General features: G+C 37.2%; 1 protein-coding gene across 9 annotated transcripts; it reads right to left on the reverse strand.

Annotated features, from left to right (window-relative positions):
- Positions 1 to 3: 3 nt before the first annotated feature.
- On the reverse strand, positions 4 to 27902 carry LOC111248691 (uncharacterized). Of its 9 annotated transcripts, none has more exons than XM_022801445.2 (12): positions 27727 to 27902; positions 26319 to 26633; positions 9567 to 9653; positions 7216 to 7781; positions 6305 to 6509; positions 4854 to 5031; positions 4517 to 4684; positions 4150 to 4370; positions 3628 to 3868; positions 2910 to 3169; positions 2521 to 2709; positions 4 to 1518 (listed from the first exon to the last, which is right to left on the reverse strand). In XM_022801445.2, exons 4-12 carry the CDS (start codon positions 7751 to 7753, stop codon positions 1299 to 1301), a joined length of 2220 nt encoding a protein of 739 aa, XP_022657180.1. In that variant the 5' UTR covers positions 7754 to 7781; positions 9567 to 9653; positions 26319 to 26633; positions 27727 to 27902; the 3' UTR covers positions 4 to 1298. The 9 variants fall into 9 exon arrangements, with proteins under 9 accessions (XP_022657180.1, XP_022657184.1, XP_086843330.1 ...); XM_022801449.2 differs by lacking the exons at positions 26319 to 26633; positions 27727 to 27902 and adding exons at positions 10169 to 10311; positions 11495 to 11637; XM_086987204.1 differs by lacking the exons at positions 26319 to 26633; positions 27727 to 27902 and adding exons at positions 10169 to 10511; positions 11495 to 11626.
- Between the last annotated feature and the right edge of the window lie 46 nt (positions 27903 to 27948).

The following is a 27948-nucleotide window of genomic DNA, read 5'->3' on the forward strand; positions in this document are numbered from 1 at the left end:
ATGTTATGTCACATGCTTTATGTTAACCATGTTTCAGTGCACTTCATTTTTTATTTATTAACTAACTTACATTCGCTTTCTTTTTTTCTAGCAGCTCTCATCTAAAACAGTATTACATTGTATCGGGCAGGTGCTTCGTCATGGTTATTTTTTTCCTTTGATTGCACAAATTAGGTCAAAAGGTAAAATTAAACCAATGCCTAGCAATTCAGACTGATTCGGTTGATCCACAGAAACTTGCACAAGTGTAAATCGCTCCGTTAAAACGGGATCTATCCAGTCGGGTAAATCGCTGATCTAATTATAAGATCTGACGTATTCAAAATTGATTGGTTGTACAAAAAAGCATTTTGCAGCTAGATGTAACAGTGTCACGCGTGCACAAAACAATCCCATGAGTTTAATTCCGGAGAAAGGGCAATCCTTCTAGTAACATTTTAACCACAACATTTGGCTACTCAGTTCACTTTAAGGCACCCCCTGAGACAGGGGATAGATACCGTTAAACCTTCTTATTTATTAAAAATATTTTACTTAACGCATTACGGGGTTTCGATCGCGCCATATCGGATAGGATACTCGAATCTAGTACAACAGCAAAAGCGGAGGCGCAAGTAGCGACTATTTTTCTGAAATAAGCAAAGATATTTACTTTTTTGAAAATTCTTGACCTCAATTCTTTAAGCTAGATACTCGTCTGTTTTGCATATAACAACCTCTAAACTAAGCATATTATGCCAAAGGCTATTTCAGATTTCTCGAAGCATTAGTTATCTATTTGATACTATATATATATATATAAATCCATAACGCCGAATCAAAATCGTTTTGACCGTTCTTTTAGTATGCTCTATTTAATACGTAGGCCTAAATACAGGGTATGTTAGCAATGACGTCTTCCTACGATCGATGTTCAACAACCTATGAGGCCTTTTTACCAGCGCAGCTTCTTGGACAACCGTCTTTCTATAAATCCGTGTTAACATGTTAAATATTTCGTTAATTTGTATAAATTTTCTGGATATAGAAGAAACATTAGCATTAGTTCATAGCCAACGCAGCTGTTGTAAGCAACCCAACATAAAGCTCAAGAGTCTATCGTAGTATACCATTTACTCTGTGCACTAGTTTTTCACTCGTTTATGTGGACACAGTTTTTACGCCCAGCTGCATATCACAAATGAGACGAATCACATTCTCATTAGATATGAAATTTCATTTTCCAACGTCGCCATAATAATACGAATAACAAAAAAAAAACACCCTAACAAAGTGTTGTAGTAGTGGATGATCCTCACTTAAACGTATTTTTTAAGTAGTGCCATTTCGAGCTCTCGGTTTCGCCCTTTTATAGTTCGGAGATGCGCCTGAAGAATAGACTCGTGACGGCAGTAGCGGAAGTAGGTTGGTACCTGCATGAGGAACTTGCGTGAAAATATGCGATTTGATGGACCGTTGATGAAGTCAAAAGCCCTGATGCTCTGGGCTGGACCGAAAGTATTTTTTCCGGGATCGAACCTGAAAGTAACAGTAATATTATTGGAAAGAGAGTGTTTGCTGACTGTTTATTCTTTCTATCAGTTGTTTGCTGCTAGTCAAGCGTTATAGTCCATCTATTCCCATAGTCTCTTTCTTTTTTTCTGCAAATTTGCTTTCATCATTGCAAACTACAATCGGAGCGGTGCAATTTAGTGGCAGCCTTATGGAATGGAAAAAATTGTATGAGAGTTAGTGGACACTGGAAGACAACCACTCAGACAGTTTTCCGAAGAAAAAACTGATGTTGCTTAAGCAGTTCCTCACTCTCGTTAAGATTCAGGGAAAATCAATTGCGAATTTGTCCAACCTAAGCAAGCGTTACTTAACAAGGTGGGCCTAAAGCTTTATTCCTGTATGTTGTGTCAATGGCAATAAAAACTGTAACCAAACTGTGTATTACCACTGTCCGACTGCGAGGTAAAGGTTCTCATCATGCCCAAGCTGCTAATTTTCGTTACGAGACTACTCTAGTTTCAACGATAACAACGTACAAGGTGGCGAGTTCTTGTTAATTGTTGATGATAAAGATATTCAAAAGAAAGTTAACGATTCTTCACCAACACGAGTAGTGCAGTAAGAGATAAAAATATTTCTCTTGGCAGTGTCGGTTGTAAGAAACGGTTCGATGTATGTACTCAAAAGCTTAAAGCATAGCATAGAGCCCGACAAAGCCAGTCTCGCCGCATTAACAATGAAGCCACAATGAGCGCCTTGCACTATTCAAGGAAGAAGCATCTATCAACATAAATTGATGTATTAATATTGATTAAGTTCTGGCTCAAACTAGGAAACCCGGCTGGGACAAGAAAAGCAACTATTTGAAAGCATAGATCTTAAATTTCTTTTTTTCATACAGAGCCGAAAACTTCTTAGTACTAAAACGCATGCGCTAGAAATTCTTTCAAAAATATTAGATCTAACGGTTACTACACGATGAACTGATCCATGTAAAATTGACTAATTGTATTCTTTATATAATACCTGATGAAGAAAGCGTTACCAATCCCGTCCTCCTGGATAACAATGTATATTCTATTCTCGAAGCGGAAAAACTTCCGAACCCGCCCGGGCCTGTGACCTGATACTCGCTGAATATCTCGATCTTTCACTCGGAAGTCGATTAAGATGGTGTCTTCAATCTCTCTGGTTTCCAAATTGACGACATGTAGCCTGTCACCAGCAATACAACAACGTAATATACAGCATGTACCAATAGAAGCCCAGGAAATATCAATAAAAGCCAGGAAAATTTACTTTGTTATTAAATCCAAAATCCAAGAACATACAAGTTATAGTTAATATTTGTACTAATTATCCACAGAAAAAACTTAAAGTATTGGCTGAATACATATCTACTGAGCTTCACTCACCGATCGTTAAAGAGCTTTTGAATGACTCCACTGCTTCTGTCTTCATAGACGTAGATTTTATTGTTGACGTGGATAAAGCTTACGAGTTTGTTGTGGCCCAGTTTTTCTGGAATCTCGAGTTCAGTGAGTGAATTGTCATGCCGATCTGATATGAACATTGTCTGGTTCCGCATGATAAATACGACGTCCTCAAAGAAACTCATTTCACGCGGGCTAAAGCGCAACTTTTCCGACGGAACTTCATAATAGTCTTCGATTTGCTAACAAAAGAAAAACAGTGAGCTAAAATGAATGAAATTCTTAGACTGAGCTCTACGACGAATAGTAGACCAAGTAAGAAATCGCGGGCACGCTGACTAGTTGCAATAATTCGAACATGTTAATTTAGAACTAAATCATAATTAGCCACATTGACAGATACCTGTGAAACCCTATTACAGCTGCCTATACACAATCGTACCTGATTACAAAATCAAAATAGTCGTGGTCTGTTATCAATGCACGTATAATAATCTTTTACAAGCGTTCTAACGGGTAAACAAAAAGCATTGCCAGGCAATATCCAGAGACAAGATGGGAGGACATGCTAACCGAGCCTTCTTTACTAGATAATGTAATAAAATCAGTAAGCCGTACACCGAATAAGGAATGTTATTAGAAGACAGAATATCTATCACATTGTGAAACCTAGTTTTATGCCTTTTATGATCGTACTTACCTTCCAGTCCGTTGTGTCGCAAGCATTAAATTTAGGAGGCCGACCGAAACCATTGAAGTAACTGATCACACAACGTGAACCATCGGAACAAGCGGTAAAGTCAGACAGTGGCGCTTCACGTTTGAAAACCGTTCGATAAGTGAGACGGCCCATTATTTCTAAGCTCTCCACCTTCAACTCTGTCTCTTCTTTATTTTGTGTGATCTTGACTATCTGGTTGTCCACAACTAGAAACTCGTAACTACAGAAGATTAAAGAAAGGCTTAGTACTATTAGAGTCATCTAATAATAATCATAATGATAACGAGCAGTATTTGCTGCATAGTATTTGCACTAAAAAAGTAAATACACAAAAGTAACAGCTGTCCAGCTTTGTGCTGCCTCTTCATCAGACTAAGCTAAATTTTATGATTTAAAATATAATCTCTTCATTCGTATTATCCTTGTATATATACGATACAACAGTGGAAGTTACATATGACATGGATGCTTTTTAACTGGGGTTGCAGCTGGCAAACGTACTTTTCTGAATAGATCCTGTGCTGGGAAGCATCTATGATGTAATTCGACAGTACATAGTTACGAAACCGCATGCACGTCATGTGGAAGTTTACAGGACCGTCCGCACTGCCCATTTCATCCTTCCAAAAGATATGAACGTGGGACGGGCAACTGGCCCGAAACGCTAACTGCTTTTCAGGCAGATCGGTGAAGTTACGTTTCACGCAGGTCGTAAACAGTGGCTGTGCAACAAGCGATTGTAGATGAATTCAAATATAAACATATTGTCCTTTTACTATCTAGGATTCGAAGACATGTATTCAAGCGTCATTTGGAAAGCTATAGTTAAAAATAAAAATGCTCAAGGCTTAATAGGGCAATTACATACCACCTCAACTTCGTAGCTACTGAGCATTTCCTTAAGCTTTCGCTCGGCCATCGGGGTAATATGAGGCAAGCGTAGGCACTCGACAGCACATCGAATATCTGCTTTGGAGCGGTCAGCTGCTCTTACCCATTGCAGAACCAGATCGCATGCCTTATCCTCAGATTCTACCTGTTGAGCACGTGTCATCAACAAGAACAACAGTTGTTCGTGAATAAATCGTACTATGATACGAACGTACATATTAATATACATAATTTGTATTCGCACTGCCTTTGACATGCAAACAAGATTTCCAGCCACGGATGAAAAAGTCTTAACTCATATTTCTAATACTTACCAGCAGGTTGTCATTGGAAAAAACATCTTGAAACATATCTATATTCATCTGAGATAGGAGCGATTCGTCTTCTAGAATTTCAGGAGACCGACAGATCGCGTCGACGACAGCGAGAGTGAAATATTCGCACCCGAATTTCAGTCCTAAATCATACAGATCTTTTGAAAACTGTCGAATTCTAAACCAACAAAAAAGATTCAAAAATAACAAAATTTTAGTAGAGCTGGATAAATGGCGGCGTATAGGCCAAGAAACATACGAACCTGTTGCGGAATGACGTGTGCAGGCTTAGAAATCATTCGAGGTTTACTGGCTTTACCCTTTGTAGGCTGCCGATCTGTTTTCGTGGGAGTGATACCAATGTTTCATATAGTATAAAAAAAAAATGTAGGTGTAACCTTCATATTGAATCATTTAAAAGCTTTATTTTCGGAAAGAACGTGTGGTTTAGGGTAAGAAGTACCTTAATGGCATTATTCGTGATCAAAGTGCTTTTTGTGATTTTAGATTTTGTGTTTTACTGTTTGTAAAAAAAATCTCTAATAATGTAAGCATGGTTTCCAGACTACGTACAATTTTTTTGTGTTGATTTGTCGCGACTCATGTAGTCGTCATTTTTTTTTATGATAACCCATTGTATGCGTTATTATATTGGTCCCGTTTCGAAATATGGAGACATAATATATATTTCCGTCCATCCGTATGTTTAAAATTGACGCAGTCTATACTCGCCACTGAAGGCACGAAGATATGTATTTGTGATTCTCTTCATCTCACTTTACTTTGCTATCTAGAAAATGTACATAAGAGCACAATTTATGGGAGACAAGTTTCAGGAGTGTTGTCTTTTGTAAACTTAAGGTTGAGTCTCATTGGAGATATGCGTGGTTTATCGACGACTTATTTTCACTTACAGGTGCAGCAAGCCGATAATCTACCCCATTCCTACCTGGTATCATAGTACCTACGTTAATAAAAGTTCGAAACGTCACGCAAGATGGCGGTTCTATAATGGACTCCGTTAAATCTACTCAACGAAGAAACCTGTTGAGGCTAGCAAGCGCCAAGAGGTTTCAGGATAAAGGCCATTGACTTTCTAAAGTTGGTCGTTGCTATTTTATTTCAAAAAAATAGTACAAATCTAAAGAGCTACTATTATCCAGGATCAGCATTAGGATCGAAAATTTTGTTATTAAAAACATAATTCGTAGGCTCCGAGTAGGACGTCGAGTTTCTTGAGTTTAATTATCGATACTAATTGAGTTTTATTAGAATGTCGTCAATAAAAGTTTCGACGGAAGTTCAGTATCACCTATTATAATGATTAGTAATTTTCCATAAGTTACAATAAACATTGAATTGACTTCAACTTTTGCTGATAATGATCTAAGTATAAAATGGTAAATAACCTTACAAACCAAATCGTTAGCTTGGGAGTGTAATACACCTACCGTTGACCGATGAAGTAGCTGCAGACATCTACGAGAGAATCCATTTGGAGATAGTGTGCCACCTTGTAAATCTGTATTGCGTTATTTTCGTTTAGCGTCACCTCCCCACTGTATGCATATTTGAAGACGGATGTAAGAAGCTCATCTTCAATTTCTAACATTACCTCATTTACTTTTAATTCTCTCATACCGCTACGGCAAATCGCTGCCAGGTGATCAGCGATTTCGGTTGAACAGGCACAGAAATGACAGCACACGTTAATCCAATGGCAGTAGCAAGTCAGAATCAAAAAAAAAAACAATGAATGAGCATCCGAATGTATGTTTCTACTTCCTTCACACTGACACAATTGTACAAAATAATACGCATGAAAACATTCCCATTCTTGGCATTATTACATGGGGACAATATATGATATGGACAGTGACGCATTTGTGTTACAGTAACATGCATTGCAGAACAGGTTCGAACCTACGCTCTTTAGTTTCCCACTGTAGTAACAGCCAATAATTATAGAAACTATTGGCACCGCTATTGGGTCAAAGTGATAACTTTTTTCTAAAGCCGAATCTGTTAACTGTTTCTTCTACTACAGGCTCCAAATTACCGTTTTGTCGCATTGCTTTGGCGACCTGCTGTCAGGTTAGGTGACTCGTAATACAAGTAACCCAGAAAGAACTCCGTGAGGGAAAGTAGAAAGGTATCTCATACTTTGTACTGAGATAAACTATTTTCATAAGCCTATTTATTAGCACTGCGAAATATACAGTCGTACGGTGGTTAAGCAACGGAACTTCTCATAAAGAACGAAGCGAACCAATATCACTGAGAAAAACACAGCGGTCATCAGTTCATCGTATTATGAAGCTTATTTATGAATACACTTTGTGAAGCTTCAACGTCTTCTTACCTTCAAAGTAACCACACATTTTTGCTAGAACTTTTTTATTGATGGGATGCCGCGTACCACTTCGTGAAATCACGAGCATGTCTGGAGGCTCGTTTTCTATATCACGTTCTAATTGTGTTATCGTATCAACTTCCTTTTCATCACATTGCACGAAAAGCCGCTTCCACAAAGGAATATTGAAAGTTTCCTTAGCAGGAGAAGGTGTTTTTCCTCTTTTGTTAGATTTCTCAAAATTACTCTGAAAGCATTTCGAAAATTGGCCAATTGAACTGAATTTTTGAGCAACACGCACTGGACTATGGAAGACGTCATCTCTACAGTTTCTCTGATGGGACGATGTGACACGACTACTGCGAGCATGTAAATTTGCATTGACATCAGCTGAAGCATTTTGATGAAAATTATCTTGAGATGAACAGCGCAGTTTTAAATTTGGTGAAGTATCTGCTGCTCCTTTGTCATATGAGTTTCGGCTTCCGTTCGAATGGGCTCCATTAGGAGCTTTATTACGACTTCGAATAATATTACGACGCTGCATCACACTGAGGCTCTGTTCGCGAGAACTTCTGAAATTTGGAATAACAAATTTTTTATTATTATTTATACACATTTAACACATGTTCTTACTATTAACTGCGGCCACTAAGCTGAGTTTTTCAACAGCTTGAGCTACTTACTCGACGGTCGTTGTATGAACTCTGGAAACGCTGCAAGAGCGCAAGTCACCGTTAATATTGTGATCTCAGTAAATGGAAGCGAGCTACGCTTTTCAATCAACAGCAGGTGACAGTTCATCCAGTTAATAAACTTGACTGGTTAGCAGAATATATCAGTTTTGACAGTTATGACTTGAAACAAAGCCTCTCATTTAATGCTAAAACTACTGTCATTATTTTTACCATACCCGATTAAAATGTGATCCTCAAAAATGTTCTGTTTCTTAACGATCGTTGACGTACCTCTTCGATGGTATGATGTTCCATGGCAATGCATATGCGTTTAAATATATTAACCTTAACAAAACTAAGTGGTCAAATTGACCCATATAATGGGTTTAGTGTCAATTTGCAACACGCTCGCAAGTCTGCAATGTCTAAATCAAACTGATTCAACTCGATTGCTCTGCGCTATAAACCATGAAATGAAATTAAATTCAATAGTTGCGTGTCAGAACAACAGCTAGGGTGCTATATCGAGTAAAGTTTTGCTTAACTCAAGCGGTAACGTTATTCTCCATTAGGCACGGCTTGAACTAATTTTCACTAATTTTATAATTGCTAAAAATAGCCTCTATTGGGCCAGTCTGGCCCAATGCTTTTTACTACGCAGCAGTGCACAGAATAGAAACACGGTAAATTTAAAACGTTAAACTGCCTCAGTTTTTGTTAGTACGAAAATCTCTTTACTAGGAAGGAAAACGGCATAGTTGCAATCACTTCACAGTTCCAGTTGTAATTTTTTAATATATCGTGCTATATATCCAATTAGCCCTTAATGATTCTCAGTTTTAGTAGAAGCATTGTATATTTACGCACGTAAAGTGTTTACATGATGAGCCCTGCCTCGTCGCTACACAGCAGCGCGGTCTTGGTTGTCATCACATGCTAACACGATAATAAATTACTCCGTATGCCGACAGCCACGTGCACCGTGCTTTAAGCACCACTCAACAGTGGGAAAGATAAAAATCGGTAAGAGCATCTTGTGGAAAGAAGAATAGTTGATTATACTCTAGGTAGCCTCTCATCTATAGATAAGCTTGACATGATTAACGAATAACTTTTCGAGAAGAAACTAAATGTTGCTTGTGGCTAAGAAAAGGAAACTCTAGATTTTATTATCTATTACCTCCATTAAGTAATATCCTCATTGAGAGGCAGCTAGCGATTAGCTGTTGAGCCGTTAATTACAAAGCTTTATCTAAGGCAGTAGATGGAGGTGTGTCATGCATTCGGAGTTCACATTACTCGTAAGATTCGACAAATTTGCGGTAGAATTTTACCACGTAAGATATTTACGTGAAGACAGAAATGTTGTTTTGTTGGCGTTCTCAATAATCATGTTAAAGATGGAATAATCATTACTGTTTCGTACCAATTTAAGGCGATGCGAAGAACAATTAAGAAAACTGTTAAAAAACGCCTTCGATAAAAAAAAGAGACGACTCTATGAACATCTATGTAGCATGGCGTTCATTTGTCAGGTTTTTTTAGATAAAAATTGAGATCACAGATTAGCACATAAAATATGGTTAGCGAGTAGACAAAGAAATGGGGAGAAGATCCATCATAGATCCTGCTGAACAAAGTGGCCACCAGATAATAAGTACTTCGTTTATGCGGAACACGTACCTTCCAGAGGATCTTCACGCTTTCTTTCGAAAAATGCGCGATGAATTTGCTCCTTCCTAATTTAGTGGTTCACCAACGATAAGAAAGCTGCAAAGAATGGACGAAAAAAAATTAACCTATTTGGAACACCAGTACAAATACAAACCTTGGTAGGGTATATATCTTGCTTGACAGTCATATAGTGATGCGTAGCTCACAGAAAACATACAAAATCACATTAAAAAATGTATCTAATAACGCTTGCCGCGCAAAACCAATGAGTAGTTTGCAGAAATATCGGCTTTAGAGTTCTTTTTCGACATTTACCACAACGCACAATGCACAATTTGCAAAGTTAACAGACCTCACTCAGACTTAAAATTAACAAACGTATTCCTTTCTGAGCTTAACACACTATTTCACTCGTGCAATAACAGCAACAAGGCGGGGAAAAAGAACGATGTTAATTTTAAAAATTGCTTAGCAGTGGCCATTATGAACGGTGCGCGATCAATATATAAATGGTATTACAGCAATTGCCTTATGTAGGCCATACGCCTCTAAAAAAATTAATTAAATATACACAGATTCAACAATCAGAGATAGATAAGCTAGATACGTACTTGCTGTTATACAGCGTGAGGCAAAAGTCTTGGTATAGTTGAAAAAGTTGTTTGAGCGTTTCATACTTCGACACGTTAAGCTATTCGGCAGTCCACATGTCCAAACAGATGCGCATATATATATAACGCGCCATAAGGAATTGCTAGTTGAGTTCGATAAGAAAGTTAAGGGCTAGTCAATTGCATTATTAGCGTACGTTGCTTATGTAATACTATTTACTGTAGTACGCATTGAATCAATGCGTAGCTCGTACATCAGCTAAACCGTCCATCTGTATCGAGTAGGGAGGGGATGTCAGCCTTGAAACTTGATGATCAACTGTTCTCAAACCGTGCGCTTTAACTGCGGTTGCAAAAGTTCCGTAACGTATATGTGTGTCTTTGAATATGTGCATATATATAGTTAACTTATTCGAATCACCATACGAAAGTCGTAGTATGCCGCTCTAGTTCGAGTTACAAAAAACTGCTAATCGTTTTTTTATTAGCCTATTAGCACGTTTGATAAAAAAAATATTACGTATATCATTTAAAAGTGTGCAATGGATAATTTGAGAAAACAAAGCTTGTTGACCTGGTAATCTAAGTGTATATCTATTATCACACAGTAACTTAAAAATTTGTCGTGTATACAACATTGAAGCATGTTCACAAAAATACAATTATCGTTTATATTCGGTCAGTAAACTTTGAATTCTATTTGAAACAAAATAGTTTAATCACATCAATGTAATAATATAACGTAACGCTTATTCATTTGGAATTACGAGAGAATCTAACTTCTTAAAGTGTTTATCCATTTTAATTCACTAGCAATTTGAAATCTGTGTCAACCTTGGCGAAACAAATAATGCAATGAAAATCTATAAAAAGCAGTTTCATAGCTTTTTATTAGTAAAGTGTTAACGATGTACCAGAAATGGTTTTGTTTGGCTGAAAAAAAATAACACATCATTAGAAGTGACACTTATCTCTGCCTTCTGTCATTCGCTTAAACATCTTGCAAACTTGCTTCTATCAACAAAGCTAGTTAAAGTATCAACTTGATTTTCCGATTCAATGATATACAGTGTTTTTTTTTTTTTTTTTTTATTATCCAGCCTAATTGCTGTAATATAGCGAATACAAAACAAACTTGTATAGATGCTAATTAGGAACTTTGTAGGTTCTCTCTTTTCTAGTGCACGGGAATCGTTCAGTCAAATGAGGTAAATCTCGTTGTATAACAAAATATTTCAATCTTATCGCAGTTCGCCCGTATATAAACACGATGCCATGGTCGGTTTTGTACACTACATTTTATAAGTCGGTTCCTCGGTCACTAACCTTTCATTAGAAACGTATGAATAACAACAACAGCATCGCTATTAACAGATATTTCAAATTTAGAAAATTTCACACGTCAACTTAAGTACACATGCATATCAACGTCTGCTTAATGAATGCTTATGCCACAACCATATATGTACAATGGCAGATGATAATACAAATAAAGGTGAAAGTCACAAAGTTGTAGATTTGTCCAGTCACGGTCAACGTACAAATCTTCCAATAACGCTTACTATAAGGATAAATAAATTTAGTCGCCATTTTTTCGTAAACAATGTCCGAACACTCGCTAAAGTAAGCGACTAAATGAAAGAGTCAACATCTCTTGAGCGTCTGTTTAGATCTGCAGACGACGAAGCACATAAAACGTGAGAGGTATTTAACCCGCGATAATATAGGTACTTCATTGACGTATAGCATCGCTTCTTCGAGAATGTGCACTTTCATTAAGTTCAAAAACTTGAATTGCCACTGAGCTTAGCTTCTCAAGCCACTTTTTTAATCGAAATATCATGATATTAACAGGAAGAGGAAAAATCACATGTTTTAAAATGTACAACTAAAGTTAGTTAGTTTTTCCAAACAACCTTAATCTGCTCTTAACGCGTTCCTTTAACTTTTTTTAGTGTTTGTAAGCAAAGTTTTAAGGCCAATTTAGCACATTCTTTATGACCCCCGCATGTAATGTTTATGACTGAGCGTCGGCTACAATTTAAAACCCTTTTGCACGGCCTCTATCTGGGGATACAACTCTAAAATCAGAAAAGAGGAAGGTAAATACTATACAAATTGGATTTTAGGAACAAACCAACTGCCACAAGCATATATATATATATATGCTTGATGTTTTTTTATTGAACAAAGTTTAGTTTTCAGTTCAATGATCCCTCACGATGCCTGGACAAAACTAGTTCTCATATTTAAAAGGCAGAGAACCCTACAATTTCATGATCATGGGTAAATTACATGTACAAATGTATATATGCTTATAAAAATTAAGTAAAAGTTTATTAAAAACAGATTTTGCTTATATCTACTTTGGCGGCACTGTCAGGCGAAGGGGGTACGTCGACCTTAAAATTGGCCGAAATAAAATCTTTTTAAAATCTCTGTGTCGAAGCAGTCCTTGGCAAGTATAATAGCACTGAAAGGTAGCATGATGAATTAGGTTGTGCTTGAACGGAAAATGTGCTTACGTGAACGAGCCATATATGAAAACGTATGAAACTGAATATCCATGACTACGGCACAATATAATAATGGCCCAATCGAAAAATTTTGGTTCGATTTACAAAAAAATAGTTGTCCAATTGCACCGAGCATACAGCAGGCTTTGATTACAGGTTTACTGGCCAGTGGTCATACTCCAAGCTATCCTTTAATAGTGGACCATACAGAGCTGAATTTAGGCCTGTTATCAATTAAAAGGGCCTTACGGTAGCATTAAAAGTTGCCAAAATGTTTGAATGATACCGGTTCCATTCATCTCAGACAAAAGCTTCTTTTGAGAATTTCTAGCCATTTATGCACTGGAACATGTAACTGTATAGATGAAAAGCTCTCTTTTTATTATGAAGCGAACTCTTCGTTTAGGCTATCTTAGGAATTCAGCCTCCCTCCCCCCTCCCCAAGGAACAAGAAATTTTGTATTAAAATTATTAGCAAAAAATAAAATCTAACTAACAACATTTTTATTTTCCAAGTTTGACTGAAGCTAGTTATAAATAATCAATAAAAATTATAAAAATGATAAATACAAAAATAATAAATGAAAAACGAAATTATAAATTATTCATAATGTGGACTGAAAATTATACTAGATATAGCTACATTTCTTGTATTATAACCTTATACAGGATTTCCAGTTAAATAATTTTTTTTTATAGTATAGAAACTGCTGCTAATTATGTGTATTAACTGTAAGAATTCGGAGAAATTTCGGTAATGATTGGTGGCTAAATGAATTTGCAATAAAAAGTAACGTCTGCTATACGTAAATGCTACCAGAAGAACATATAACCATATTTCCAAAATTGAAGACCCTACTCCATTTAGTATGATGAACACACGCTTTCGTCAATTATGCGAGGTGCCATTATAGACGACTAAAACTACAAAAAAAAACACAGTGAATAGTTAAACGAAATATTCACCTGTCTACAGTAATAAATAAGCATACAATCACTATGTATTGTAAGCTGGGGCCTCATACAATGAAATTAGTACAATTGAAATCTGGACAGAACTTAGATATTAGAAGCATAATTTTAAAAAAAGTCTCCCTTAATCGTTTTTATAGGTCTTTTCTTAGCTAATTCTCGACTAGTAAAGCTTCCGGCTCTTATAACCCTTCGGACATTGCTCCGGTTATCATAAGTAGGTGGGCGCGTTTGACTGCAAAGCCACGTTATCTGCACGGTTTTGCATTTAGTTCACATCACGGTTTCATCCGTAACGATATCAGTTCTACACTAGAAAGTCATACTACGTACATTGGTTACCGAAAGCTAATCTACAACGGTATAGATCACAGCAGAGTTCATGATTTCGCACTCAAAAGCATACCGTAGCTTTGAATAACGTATAAGTGAAGGAAGTATATTGCAATGGGTAACTATGGTTACCCATATGGAGACTTATCTCGAGGACATCTCAAACAGGCGATGCATTGTCACGAACTGAGTTCGCTCTTAGCGTCTTCAAACTAGATTAATAAGTAAAAATCACAATAAAAACAAATATAGAAAAATGTTATTTTTATTACCACATAATACAGCGCCGTAATAATTAACTTATCCTAATATAAAGATTATTGAAATTAATGAAATTGAAATCCAGTTAATTTTCCTTCAATTTCTTTAGGTTTTAAAACATTACTCAATCTGTTAACAAAATTTGATACCAATTTTTGGCACAGTATTAGTAGGGGCAATGAAAGCACAGCGTATCTCACAAAGGACCGAAGGGTAAGCGTCGTTTATATCGAAATTGCATTAGCGATGCGTCTGTACAGACTTAATAACCCTATATATACAATACCCCCAATGATAATAATAATAATAAGTACTGCTTAAATCTAGCTATGGCGTGGTAATGGTAATAGCGATGATCAAATATTGCATTGTAATCCTTTCCTCATGCCCTCGCTTGGGGTGGAGGAGGCTCAGTCCTAAGTTCCTCCGACTGCAAGTTGTCATTTGTCCAATTCGATTGTAATGGTGAACGCTTTAAATGGTACAAGAATTACTTTGAAGAGTGATTAGAAATCACTTGGGTGCTTTACATAACAGACATTTCTCTCTTATGATAAAGAGAAGCATTTTGAAAATTATGGCAGGACACTATCGGCTATCATCCGGATTTCCATATCGCTGTGTCCCTTCACTTTTCTGTGTTTTTGCAAGCATAGTTTGAGACTCGTATATCTTTTAGTCACTCTAATAGCTACGTGAAGTTCGCATACGTCAACAGCTTCATCACATTACTTTCTCCCTGTGCAGTAAACATAACAGTTATTAGCTATTTTGAAGGCGAAGCCTCATTACGCCCAATTAATTCCAGGCGGCAGGGATCTCAATAGGCGACTTGATGTACGTGAGGATACCATTCATCAAATGTACATAGGCTATATTCAAGTATGCTAGCAGATATCGCGAAGCAATTTCTTCGTATTCGCAACAACAAAACAAATCCTCTTCGAGCAACTTTTGTTACTACTAGGTACCACTACTAGATGATTTTGTACGTATAAGGGTATAATTTTTGGCACTTTGCAGCTATTGTGTTGCTGGTTTGAACGCTGCCTCAAGGGCTGACCAAAGAACTAAGGCTCTTGTTTAGCAAGTGGTAAAGTAAATTTTGTTGCGATTTTAAATAGCAAATTATGATCTTGATCACATCTGAGTCAATTAATAAAATTATAATTATAACATATATACACATAAAATTGTTTTACTCTGTAATTAATACTCTGTAATAAAAAGTTCTGAAGACACACGACCTCTTCGACACGTTTACTGAAATAATCAAGGCAGTCCATACTATTTAATTCGTCGATCCTGAATCGGTCGGCGGAATCGTTCATCCATACATTCATGTAAGCTTAGAAATAGATAAAAAGATAATTATTTCCACAATAAACATTTCAAGAGGTCTGAATACAATGAACATGAATGCACAGCTGTTGCCATATGCGGTAGAAACGATCTTTGCTAAATTATAATTATTTATTATAAAGTAATTGCGTCGGTTAAGCGAAGCCAAGCTCTCCGACAGTGGACGGGTTGCAACGCATTAAGACGGATCGTAGGGAGACGGGACTCTCTACTATCGAGCCTCGCTTTTCGGATGAAAGGAACAACGCATGGCCTTTCATGCTAGGAAAATCATCATAGGGGCGCCCCTACTCACTGCGTTCTAGGCAAATTGGAACTTCGATGAAACACTATTTATGGGAGACTTGTAAAGTACGCATTTGTATAGATTTTCGACGCGGAAACCATTTGAGCACAGATGACAGCTATTATAGTGCGATGGTATAGCAATGGATTTCCTGAAAAAGTTCCATGAAAAAGAAGCTGCGCTCCAGAATCGATTTTTGTACGCACAATAACACCACATACCGATCGCCTTCAAGCTCTTCATTCAACAAAAAGTTGCATAAGATGGCACTTCGGTAAAACTAAAAACTAGGTATTTCCACCTAGACTGGCCATCTCTGTAGAGTATGTATTCATTTACAGGTACAAATAGTTTATAAGACACAGAAAAACCAGACTGTGGTTGAAGTCTGCTTAGTCTGGCAGACTGGCAACAGTGCGACCTAGTTCCGCCAACTATAATTTTTTACTAAGGCTAAACACTTGGAGACGTTCAATGTAACCTAGACTACTGACGCGAGAAGACACAGTCAAATACATGCACGCATGAAAACGTCTGAAAGAATGTTTCGTTTAAGCTCAAGTGTACCATGGTTACGCCAGGCGTCGTAGACAGGCTCTTATCGATACGTAAAAGCTTTTTACTTTCGTAGCAGAGCCTGATAGATTGTATGTAGAAGAATAAAATCTGAGAGTTCAACATCGATGTTCCACTGATTTGGTAACAATACTGTCTTGATAGCTTCTTGTAAAATTGCGGTAATAGTTTAATCCATAGTACTATCTAGCTCATTTAAGCTCACCCAGGACTAGTACTTCGTTCGACTACGGTTTAGTCGTAGCTATCATATATTGAAGTGTGTATACTGCAACCAGATTTAGCTGGATTTTTCCATAGGTAAAACTTGAAGTGATGCAAAAGTTGGAATTACACGCTCCTATCCGGTCTTCCGGGTTGACGCACGAACAATAGAATCGTGTATTTGTTTTTTCTTTAAGCCACGCCTCTTGATAGATGTAGCAAAGGCAGTCGTTCCCAAGATACGAAGTATCTTGTACGAAGTACGAAGAAACAAAAAAAAAACGAAAGAATATTGCTGTATTAGGAATTCGGCCAATAGATTACGGTCTGGGTCCATGATAAGTTAATTGAATAAGCTGCTGTGAAAGTTGAGTGTGCAATAGTCCTGATGGTGATTTTTTACAAGGTAAGTTAAGTAAATGGAATACAGTTTACTCAACATACATAAGACGATCATTGACTTTGGCCTGTGACATTGAACTATATCGAATGAAAAAAATTAACGTAACGTATAACCTATTCCGTGTAACGTGTGGCAATGATAACACTTGTTGCTTGACACTGCTTACAAACTTTTCCACCAGTTCTGAGCTCTAAATTTGTAACCGAACCCTCAATCTTCCGTAATCAAAGCCTTTTAATTGGCGTGTAGACTATTCCGAACATTGTCGATCATGCCTCATGTAAAACAATCAATATTGGCTATTTGGCTAGCACACGTTTTTGTTCTACAGGCAAGAAGCTCAATTTACCAGAAAGTGAGTAACTAAATTGCTATTACGTACGAATAAGCCTTTTTCTTGGGTATCTTTCCTTTACCACTCTGCCTATACAGGCTTTTAGTACGGTTTGCAGAAAAAAAAGTGCGTGTTCTTAAACATTTTCGTCTTCACTAAAGAAATTGTAGTATAATGTCACACATAACACTGATAAGAAGTTATCTACTAATCGGATCATCCTCTGGATGATAGGCCAACTAGGTATGTTGCTTCTTCGATTAGCTTTGCAACAAAGTCTTAGATTCCCTCTTCGGAAATAAGTGGAAACGACGGGCTGTCTTTTACCTAAGAGTACTCAGTAGCAAATGGAGACAGCGCAAAAGTCTCCCCGATATATCCTGCCTAGTTTTTGCGCGATACATATACCTTGTACAAATCATTCCACTGGTTTTATAGGTCGCTGCTAAAAGACAACCTTTCTACCCATGAAAGAAACTTTCAACTTTTCCTTCCATAAAACATCAAATATGTATTTTAGTCACTTCATCGATTATTTGAATTGCCGTACGACAGAACGACTCTTACAATCTACGGATCAGTTACGCCCCAATTGTACATAATTAAAGGATTCACATCTGATACTTTATATAAGATACGATAGCTCCTACCTGACTTTCACTCGCCAGTTTGGCGTTAACATTATTATTATGACGACCTGCTACCCTTCCATACAATTATAGAGCTGAATTAGGCCAAAAAAAGCAGAGTTCACAAGCTGTTTTTGTAGTCACCCAGAATCAACGACATTGATCCCAACGCGACCGTCATTTATAGGACCGGGTCAAGAAAAATCTAGCTAATTGATGTATAAGATAATGAATGAACCAAATAAAAGTTGTAAGTCCCGTATTCACGTTGTCTTTGTTCTTATATCCTAGACGACGATATTGGCTTCGCTTCTGGGTTGGGTCAGCCAGGTCTAGGTTCGAATCTTGTTCCAAAACATTTCAATCGAATCAGTTACTGTATTTTTTAACATTTATTGAGATCGCATGTAAATTTATGTATAAGCTTGAGCCGCTTTAAGGGTCAACATCTAGATTTTCACTATTTTTCAACACCAATGGTATAGGAATCACCGAAATTCGCCTGCTTAACGAAATACCAGAGGCTTTAGACCTGGTAATTCAAAGTACGCGTTGCTTACTCGAAACCGGCGTCTAGTGTAGCACCATAAGCATAAACCGTTATCATTTATCAGTTCTCTAGAAAATCATCTTCGTTCTCCTCAGAAAAAAAAGTCGTCTACATATGGGCTTAGAGGATCATGGTCCTTTAGATACATGAAGCACTATTACTTATACGACGTCGTTTATATTTTTAGTGTGCGGTACAAAACACCCACGATTTGTCAGATTTGATAGGTTCTTTGATGTGTTGATAAACTTAGCTAAGTACTTTCGCATGTACTTTGTAAGTTACACAATCCAAAGTTAAGGTCTTTACGATTAGTAACAAACGACCACTTGTTACGCGTCGATTTGCGGAGTTGAATAGCCAACACGTTCAGAAGTTACCTACTTTGGCTTGCTGCCATAATAGTGCCCTCATGATTGGATTGATGTAACAGGACAAATACCCTAGCGGTGAATCAAACACAAGTGGAAAAAATAATAGGCCTACTCGTGTATTAACCAGTGTCCAGCGGAGAATAATTCTGTTGCCGTATACTGTTTGTGGTGATTACCTGCTTAAGAAGATACTTCGACTCCTTCCTGGCAATAGCCCCGTGGGTAAACACTAGCACGGCGATAACAGTCAGCAATCGCATTTTGGAAATGATCAGCTTTCACTAGTTTCTGCCATTAAAAACGTCCAGGCCGTCCTGTACGATACGAGTCACGCATAATTACAAGCGCACTCGCCAAATGCAAGCAGCTATGACATGTATGGTTTGTTTCAAATGTCGCGCCTACACGATGCTCGGTGCGTTTATTCAGGTTCGTATTAATCGATGGTACACAGCAGTAGATTGTACATGCCGTATTACGTTTCCAATATGATTAGTCACACGCGGTTACTGCAAACACATGTAACACGCGCTTCCTAATGAAACTTCTTCAGATACATAGAGATATTGGATAAGAACGGAGTCAAGTGAAATACTTCTATAACCGATACCTGAATATTTCATATAATTTTATATGCACATTCTAGGTACAATTCGATTATCGGGATAGGTGAGTGGAAACTTTTCTTCTTAAGTTCTTCTTCGGATTAAAAGAAAAACTAAAAGCGTAAGTTATTATGATAACACCTTATGTACCGTACTAAACACTGAGTAAACTGTGTTTGAAAATAAACACAATTAATGGGCTAATAAAAATCAACATTGCCCATTCAGGACAATTTATCTTTTCATTACAAAAAAAAAACGTGTATTTTCCGTAGCTTGCAAATAAACGATATAAAAATATGTATATATTTTTTATATGGAACATATTTAAAGCTAGAAAAGCCTGCAGCGGAAAATACGATCTAATAAACACGCAAGGTGAGTTCTGCATCTTTTTTTTACTTTCCAGCGAATCCTAGAAAGCATACATATATGCTTGTCTTTTAACAATCATACACGGAAAAAACTAGCTTCCGTATATAGAGCTAAAGTGCAACAACATTTGAAAAACGTATAGGTCTAGGCCAACAGCGCTATACAAGTGGCGTTATACAAATATAATTTTTCTACAATTATACAATACTTCTCTTGTTTTTTTTTATGAAAACGTGCTCTAATGCGCACAATTATGCCAGCTACGAAATCCCATAAGATATAACGGTCGCATCCACAAGTATAACACACTTGTCATTATGTGCTTTTAAGGAATGCGCATGTTATTTAGAGACGAAATGAGACAAACCATATTACTATTTGCTCGTAGAGCTAGTATCGTATATTAATGTCTTCACACATTATTTGAACCGTAGAGAAATATTATTTGACATAGTCAAAGTGTCTGATCACTTCTACACAATTTATGCGCAGGTATTCCATATACAACGCTATCAAACGAAGACAAAAATAACAGCATACTAGCGAATTCGAGCAAAAATCACTTACTCTGTTAAGTGATTTCAGAGTATTTCATATATGGAATATTAGCTGTGGAGAACAGCACAATAACTCAAAAAAAAAGTATCACCGGCGTTTTTGTAGTTGACGCAGGCTCGGCCTGTAGCTAATATCCAAGCACCTCCATTTAGTTATGTTCGTTGTGGAAGTATTTTTTTAGATTTACCTTTTGGAAAACCTGCCGAAAGTGCAGTTTCAGAATAGCCTCATCGTAAATGGTCCTTTTGAGGCCTAATTATGTCAGACGACGTACCAGTTTGTCTACCATCGGATGACAGCGCTGATGACAAAAGCATCGACTTTTTGCAGCTTCATATTGTGCCCTTTACAGGCTCTACCACATTCCTGCATTAGCCTGTGTCGACAGCCGCTAGACGTCATCATTAGGAAGTAGTCATAGCGACCACATGGATAGATGCAAAATTTCCTGTAATGGACTTGACTCTCCCCTCATTAAAGAAATGCAAACGAGCAAGATAGTCTTCATTTTGCAACACATACTGATATTTTACGAATTATTTTGAATGCTTTAACAAATGCAATCAGAGCAGTATAAGTTAAACTAAAAGTCAGCATCGTAGGGATGCAACACGTTACAGCACCTTTGAAACAAGGCTGGCCGTGCTTTTCATTATTTTTTTTTGCCAGGTTCTACATTTAACAACATTCAATGAGGAAATTCATATTTCCATGGCTTAACTTGTTTCTACAAGCTTTTATTTGGGGGGCACCACTTGATAAATCGTCAAAATGCGCAGACAGTGAAAATCAAATATGTCCAAAATAGAAGTTAACTAGAACAATTCTTTATAACCTTATCTTGTTCAGAATTGAAATTTGCTGGGTTTTATTTTATTCTAAAACAATGTATTCCTATAAGGCACAATTCTTTTTTCGTGAAAAAAAGATCTAAAATTTTATTACATTTATTAGGCCATAGCAATTGCTTACATTATGTATAATATATTCCATAGAGCGTGCCATATATAAGCATATATGTATAGTGAAACGGCCAAGGAATAATAAGTAGCGGTTAGTTTTGGCACTATGAATATGGTAAACGTCAGTCGGTATGGTGCTTTGGACGGCTAAACTTCTAGCTGAAAAAGTCTAGAATAGATGGTTTAAGCCCCGCCACCGAGGATTCGGATTCTGACGAGCGCATGGTAAAGAATCGCCAGAAACATTGTACGGTGATGAATTCATGTATGAAGGCATAACAAGGGCTGAGGGGATGTCACGCAGTCGGGAATATTACGCATTGTAATCAAGACTGCTTACGTTAGAACTATCTAGCGGCTGAAACACTTAGGTGTTTTACGAATATTTTGACTACGTAAGCGTATGACTATCGTCGAACGTAATGGTAAACTTCAGTGCTTTTCCAGTGATACTGTCTCATTTAGCTAATGGTCGGCGCGCCGCTGAGTTTCCGTGGTGACGATGGGTTTGTTGTTCACGTCGGGATACAATATAGATAATGCTATATTCCATTGCGGAAAAGGATGTTCCCGCTGCATACGATGGACAAATCAGATCAACTTGCGAGGCACATAAAAGCATAATTGACAGGTAATGATGAAACGAATATTAAACCTAAGATTATATGGGGGTGATTATACAATTGATTTTCCAACTTTCTTAGAAAAAGAGACTCAAAAAAAACCAGCAGATAAATGTCCGGCAAACTCTCTTAAGTGAATATTTTTTGGGTCACTGGAGCGTTTTTTAACTTGGTTTTACTTAACCCATCTCTAAATAATATTTTTCGTTCTCAATACGACCCACTGCTTTCTGAAGTTTTCGCGCGTAATTTTACATACGATGTAAGTAAATATCGAGTAGCCTACCAGTTTTATCTACTCTTTTTTTGTGAGAAAAATATTAGGCCTTTACACCGCTGTCCTTTTCTGGAAAAAAAAAACTTATCTGATAGATATTTTTCAAACGCTGTACTTTTTATTGTAGTTATCTTTGTCTAATTTTATGGCCAGTTTATTAGCAGCGCATTTTTCCGGAAGCTAAGACACTACTCCCAATATCATTTTATAATATCTAAAGCATCTATTGTTCTGTTAGAAGATTAAGGCCGCGGGGCAGTGGGTGGAGTGAAACAACCTGTTTTTTACCCTTATCTCACTTCTTAAGCCATGACCTTTTGTTTAAATGCGTCCATTTACTAAATAAATCTTACATTTGCATCATGACCGTAAACAAAACAGAGGTTCGTTTTTCTGGGTACACGAATGAGTGCGCCTAAACCAACTGCGCTAAATTGAGTGGTAGGGTTTATCAGGCACCGAAGCATACCAGGTTGACCTCCCGCCCGCGCACAGGTAAAACCTCAGCAGTTGAATAATACATCGGGAATGCTAACGACTCCTCTAACGTATGACGCCTAACTTCTACCGGGAAACCGATATTCTTGATTAATAAAATGATAAAAAGAAGTGGACAAGTTCCATTTTAAGGTTAGACATGATACCTTCCCGTATCAGTCATTGGAAGTCATCCGAGAAGTAGCTGATCATGTACGAATGTTACACCTTCCAACTTCATACTTAGTAGCTGCTGTAAACGCATGCAAGCGACATATAGCATCGGAAATCTATGTACTTATGTCCTCCCTCTTTTATAGAAGTAAAAAAACATTATGTGCATTTTTACTTTTCGTCTTCTTTCGAACACAATTCGGCATTATTATTATTATAAAAAATTATCGTATTTTTTTACCAATATGAAGCATAAGACGTATGATACACCAGAATGCATCCACAAGGACAAGTCCCTACACAAAATTATAATGCATAATGAAAAGCGGTATCTTTACGTGGGTATGATGGAAAAAAGAGATATGCGGACTTGTTCGGGCCATTACTTGAAAGGCGTATTTTTAGAGCAGGTTTTGGACATTCCTTGAATCCTACCTGGTCGAACTCGAACCGGTGATTTCTCGTATTAACATCGATTACGTGATCAGAGTCGTCAATGCGAAACTTAGAAGCGAACACGACTCACTAAAAACGTTTACATTAATGACTTAAAATGTATTTTAATAAAGAAGCATCACACTTTATTACTAGCAATACTGGTAATACTGGTAAATACGCGTTTATATATATATATATATATATATATATATATATATAATCTTTGATGAGTAGTTATTAGTTTTGTTATGTTTTTTCAGAAAATATTTTTGTCATCTGTTCTTTCAAACTCCCTTCATGTTCTTTTATTGATTGTTTACAGTCTCTTGTTTGAATCGTTATTATAGGGACATTTCATGCTTGATTTTATAGATGACCAGATAATGTCCCTCTCTAAAATTGTGCTTAAATGTATCTTCTATCTACAGAAAATCACTTTCAGTAGGTATTTGGACAGCAAGACGTAACGTGATAAGTAGGCAATACCCATGGTGACAGTGCTCCAAAGCGCCTTTACCATTTTTTGGCAGTTCTACGCAGGATAGTGTAACTAAAATAGTGGATGACTGCTACCCGTCAGGGTAACCTAAGGTACATCTACAATTAATAAATTGTTGTGTTATCATAACTTATTCAAGTAGTAGTTAATTAAATAACTTCGATGTTGAATTTCTATCTATAGGAGAACCAACAACCGCTGGCGACGACGTTTGAATAACGCCAAAATCTTCTAGCCTATAACAAAGACATGGAAAGTTGCTCAAATTCAACTTTAAAAATTGTGTTATTCGAATTGCATCAAAAAGTAAAAACCTTCACTTCCGCTCTGATCACCAACAATGACGACATGAGTAATCTGTAACATTTTTTTATTTAAAATTAAAGCTATTTCTATGTTGAAGTTTATTTTTATATTGAGTTATAAGACTATTTCTTCATGATTTTAGTTAAGCATATTTCAAAGTTGTATTTTGATATGAGCCCAAGTGTGCGGTGGCCATTGCAAAATGACATTGTTACCAATCTACAAGATGAAACGTGAATATTTCGTATACCGCTTACCGGACGCCTAGGTCTCCTCAGATAAGCTTAGATTACTCTACGTGCTCTATTTGGTCATAAATGAATCAAAAACCGATTACTGGTCCTATTAAGATCTCTGTTACTACTTTTCGGGACATTTTCACATTATAATATATTCTGTACAGAAAATGCTTATCCAGTAAGCCCTATATCCTTATTTTAATTTTAAGGCTAAAAGCATCCGTTGGTGTGCCTGATCTAGTATATTAAAAGATGTCCTACTTTTTTACGCTCCTTTTCCCGAAACTGGAAAATCATCATCTACGACTAAGAAATTGTTACGTACTAACACATTCGTTAATGAGAATAGACAAATACAACTTACACAAGTTCAGGCCGCGAATGTCTTAAGTTTATTTGTATAGGTAGATCCGTTTGATCTGGCTATCTATGAAGCCTAGGTGTCAACGCAGAAGTAATCATCACGATAGTCCTTTTTCAAATGCATGTACTCGGGTCAAAGAGGTAATCAGTTCTTGGATTAGTTTTTTGTGCCAATATAAATGTGGCATTCGTCATTACGAACAAAACTGGTTATTAGCCGGCACAGTGCTCAGTAGATGGCCTTGTCGGGTTGTCTTCAGTTAAATAAACGTTCCCTGAGTCTTACGTTCAATACTGCTGTTATAAAGTGATTCACATTGTTGACCCCCAAGACGAAAGGAAATGAGTCTCAAACTGCGACCACCTCACGCGTTCTTAATCTCACTAGGCAAAGACGTCAGTGCTTCTGCATCACAAGAATGGCTCGCTTTTAGCTGGAAGCGTCGTTTAACGGTGATACTAAATATAAAGCTCGAGCATTTCCTCGTTTTAGTAGCAGCCAATTAGTGGCAATTACGTAATTAGCTAGTGTATTAAATGTCAAATACTGTTTCACAGCGAAGTTTAGCTCTATTAGAAAGGTGATCAAATAAGTACAGGCTGCTGAAAAGGAAGTCACGCTTTGGTTTTAGTTCTGCTTTGTTCGGTGTACGACACAGTGGTCGTGACTTCTATGAACCTTTATGATCTTGGATAATATAAATTCTGTTCTTAATCTAGCTTTCTCCTTTTGAGAACGGGTTGAACCTAACTTTCTTTTTTTTTTTTTCTTTTTCGGCGAAAATTAACTTTCGGGCCATTTTTAGGTTAGGCACTGTTCAGCGTACTGGACTACACCATCGTCTGAACTTCTATAATTATATAGGATAATAAAGTACTCACAATGCAGGCGCTATTACATGGACAAATTAAGCTAGGTTTTCGGCCAGCTATTAAATACTCACAAAAATTGTTTCACAACATTGACATCTATAGGGGACACTAATTTGTCGACAATGAGAGATTAAAGTCAATGGTATTGCTTGTTTCTTGGCGTATCAATAACCTCTGGCAGTATCATTTCTTTCTTAGCCAACCCTTTAGCCAACATTTAGTTATTTCTCTATCTCATCCGTGTCAGCGTTAAGCATTGCTTCTAATCTTTGTGGTATATAGACGTCAGTTGCGAACTTGCTTTGACGTATTATAGCAATAGACCCCACACACAAACAGCCTGCATTTATTTTAAATGATAGGGGAAACCAAATAGTGATAAAGAATGATTCCTTTTCGTCTTAGTATGGCTAAATTATGGGTCTACATATGGTTAAACACTCTAGATATGTATTAGGTTGCTAAAAGGCAAATACTTTGGAACAATAGCTTCTACAACTATCCCAAAAATCTCGACAGCGTTTACTTCAGAATCATGATAATATCGGAAGTCAAAAATAGTATGTACTGGTCGTACGTACCGAAATATCATCTTAAAACTGGCCTAAGAGAAAACAGCTCTCTCTGCGAGATCTGATATAATCGTTGAAAAGCTAACGTTACTTGGAAGACACGACCATTTGGACAAATGGCAAAACACTCTACCGATTAGTCAGTTTGTTTTTTTGTCGACGTTTGCAGATCCACACACAAACACACACAAATGTGACTTCCTATTATTATTCGAATTGATGTCGATACTACTGCGGTCGTTGTTTATATTTAAAAACTACCTCTCCCAAACAGGAGCACGTTGTTCTCCTCTGTATGTAGATATAGACGATGCTAAAAGCTGTCTGCAAAGACAATAATACGGAACATGTTTTATTTGACGGAAAGCAGCTTTTGGTTTTGTGTCTCTAGATCTCTATTATTGTGGGCACTGCTACCATCGAGTCTCCCTACCTATAACATTTAATGTATTAGCAGATATATGCATAATAATGCGCTCCAGGCAAATATATTGTTATAACAAGCAGTAGTCAAACAGATAAAGGACTTCCAATAGATAGCCATGGAAACATCGAATAATAAATGCAATGGTGCCAGCGTGATCGCCAGCATGATTGCGAACAAAAAAAAAGACACGTTAAAAGCAGTAGGTGACAAATGATACACTACTTTAAACAATGGACAGACACTTTCACGGAAGGAATTGTTTTTTGGGGTTTTGGTATAAATGTCAAAAGGGCGTGTGTAAACGAATAAAAATGCGTAAAAAAGCAGGTTTTTAGGTATTTTCGCTTTTCTGAACGTTCAAAGCTTGTATTGGGCAGGATATACGCATCGCTCCATATCCGCGGCTGAGTCGCGGCAGCAATTTAATATTGCTAATATTAAATTGGTGAAACATGGGATTAAAATATATTTCACATTTATTGGCAAAATGAAGGTGTTCAAACTTAAATGTCGACCTAAACGCAGTCTAAATTTGATTAAGTTCAACTGGAAAATTCCTAGCTGATGTATAGCGGGTGCAAAACGAGACAAACCAAAAAACCAATAACAAGTGAAAATCTTAGATGAAAGACGATTGAGCTTTGAAGCCGACTTCTTGCGATCTATCAAACTATCATCATGTTTCTCTAGTAAAAATCCATGGTTACATTATGTGGCTACACGCGATCAGCGTCACGTTCGGCGCTGCGAGCAAAGCCTTGCCATAATGGCCATTTTCATGAAATTCATTAGCATAAAACTATCTCAGCTATGTCCTGTTTACCGTTGTTACACTTCGTTGCGATTGGCTCCTTATTGAGCTAACTAACTGTCAACAAACCACAAAAGTTGCTATTGTTGAATCTAGGAACTGTGCAACGAAACGGCTTGGTCATATTTATACTGTTAGTTCACAGTTGTCACAATATAATAAATATAACGCATACTCACATAGGATTAGATGAATTCTAGTAGACTTCAGGCAGCCTAACGCTGCCTGTCAGGCTCCAGCAGCCGAAGATGCCAATAAGGGGTCAGGAAATTAGGGTAGAAGCAAGTCCCGACTCCGTGCAAGGAACTGATCCCGACCGCTTTAACAGGACACAGGAAAAAGCCGCATGCATTTTTGCCCGCCTGAATACATCGTCAGAATACATTCACAGAAATTCAGCA

Source organism: Varroa destructor, unplaced genomic scaffold, assembly GCF_002443255.2.
Source record: "Varroa destructor unplaced genomic scaffold, Vdes_3.0 BEIS01000004.1, whole genome shotgun sequence".
NCBI lineage: Eukaryota > Metazoa > Arthropoda > Arachnida > Mesostigmata > Varroidae > Varroa > Varroa destructor.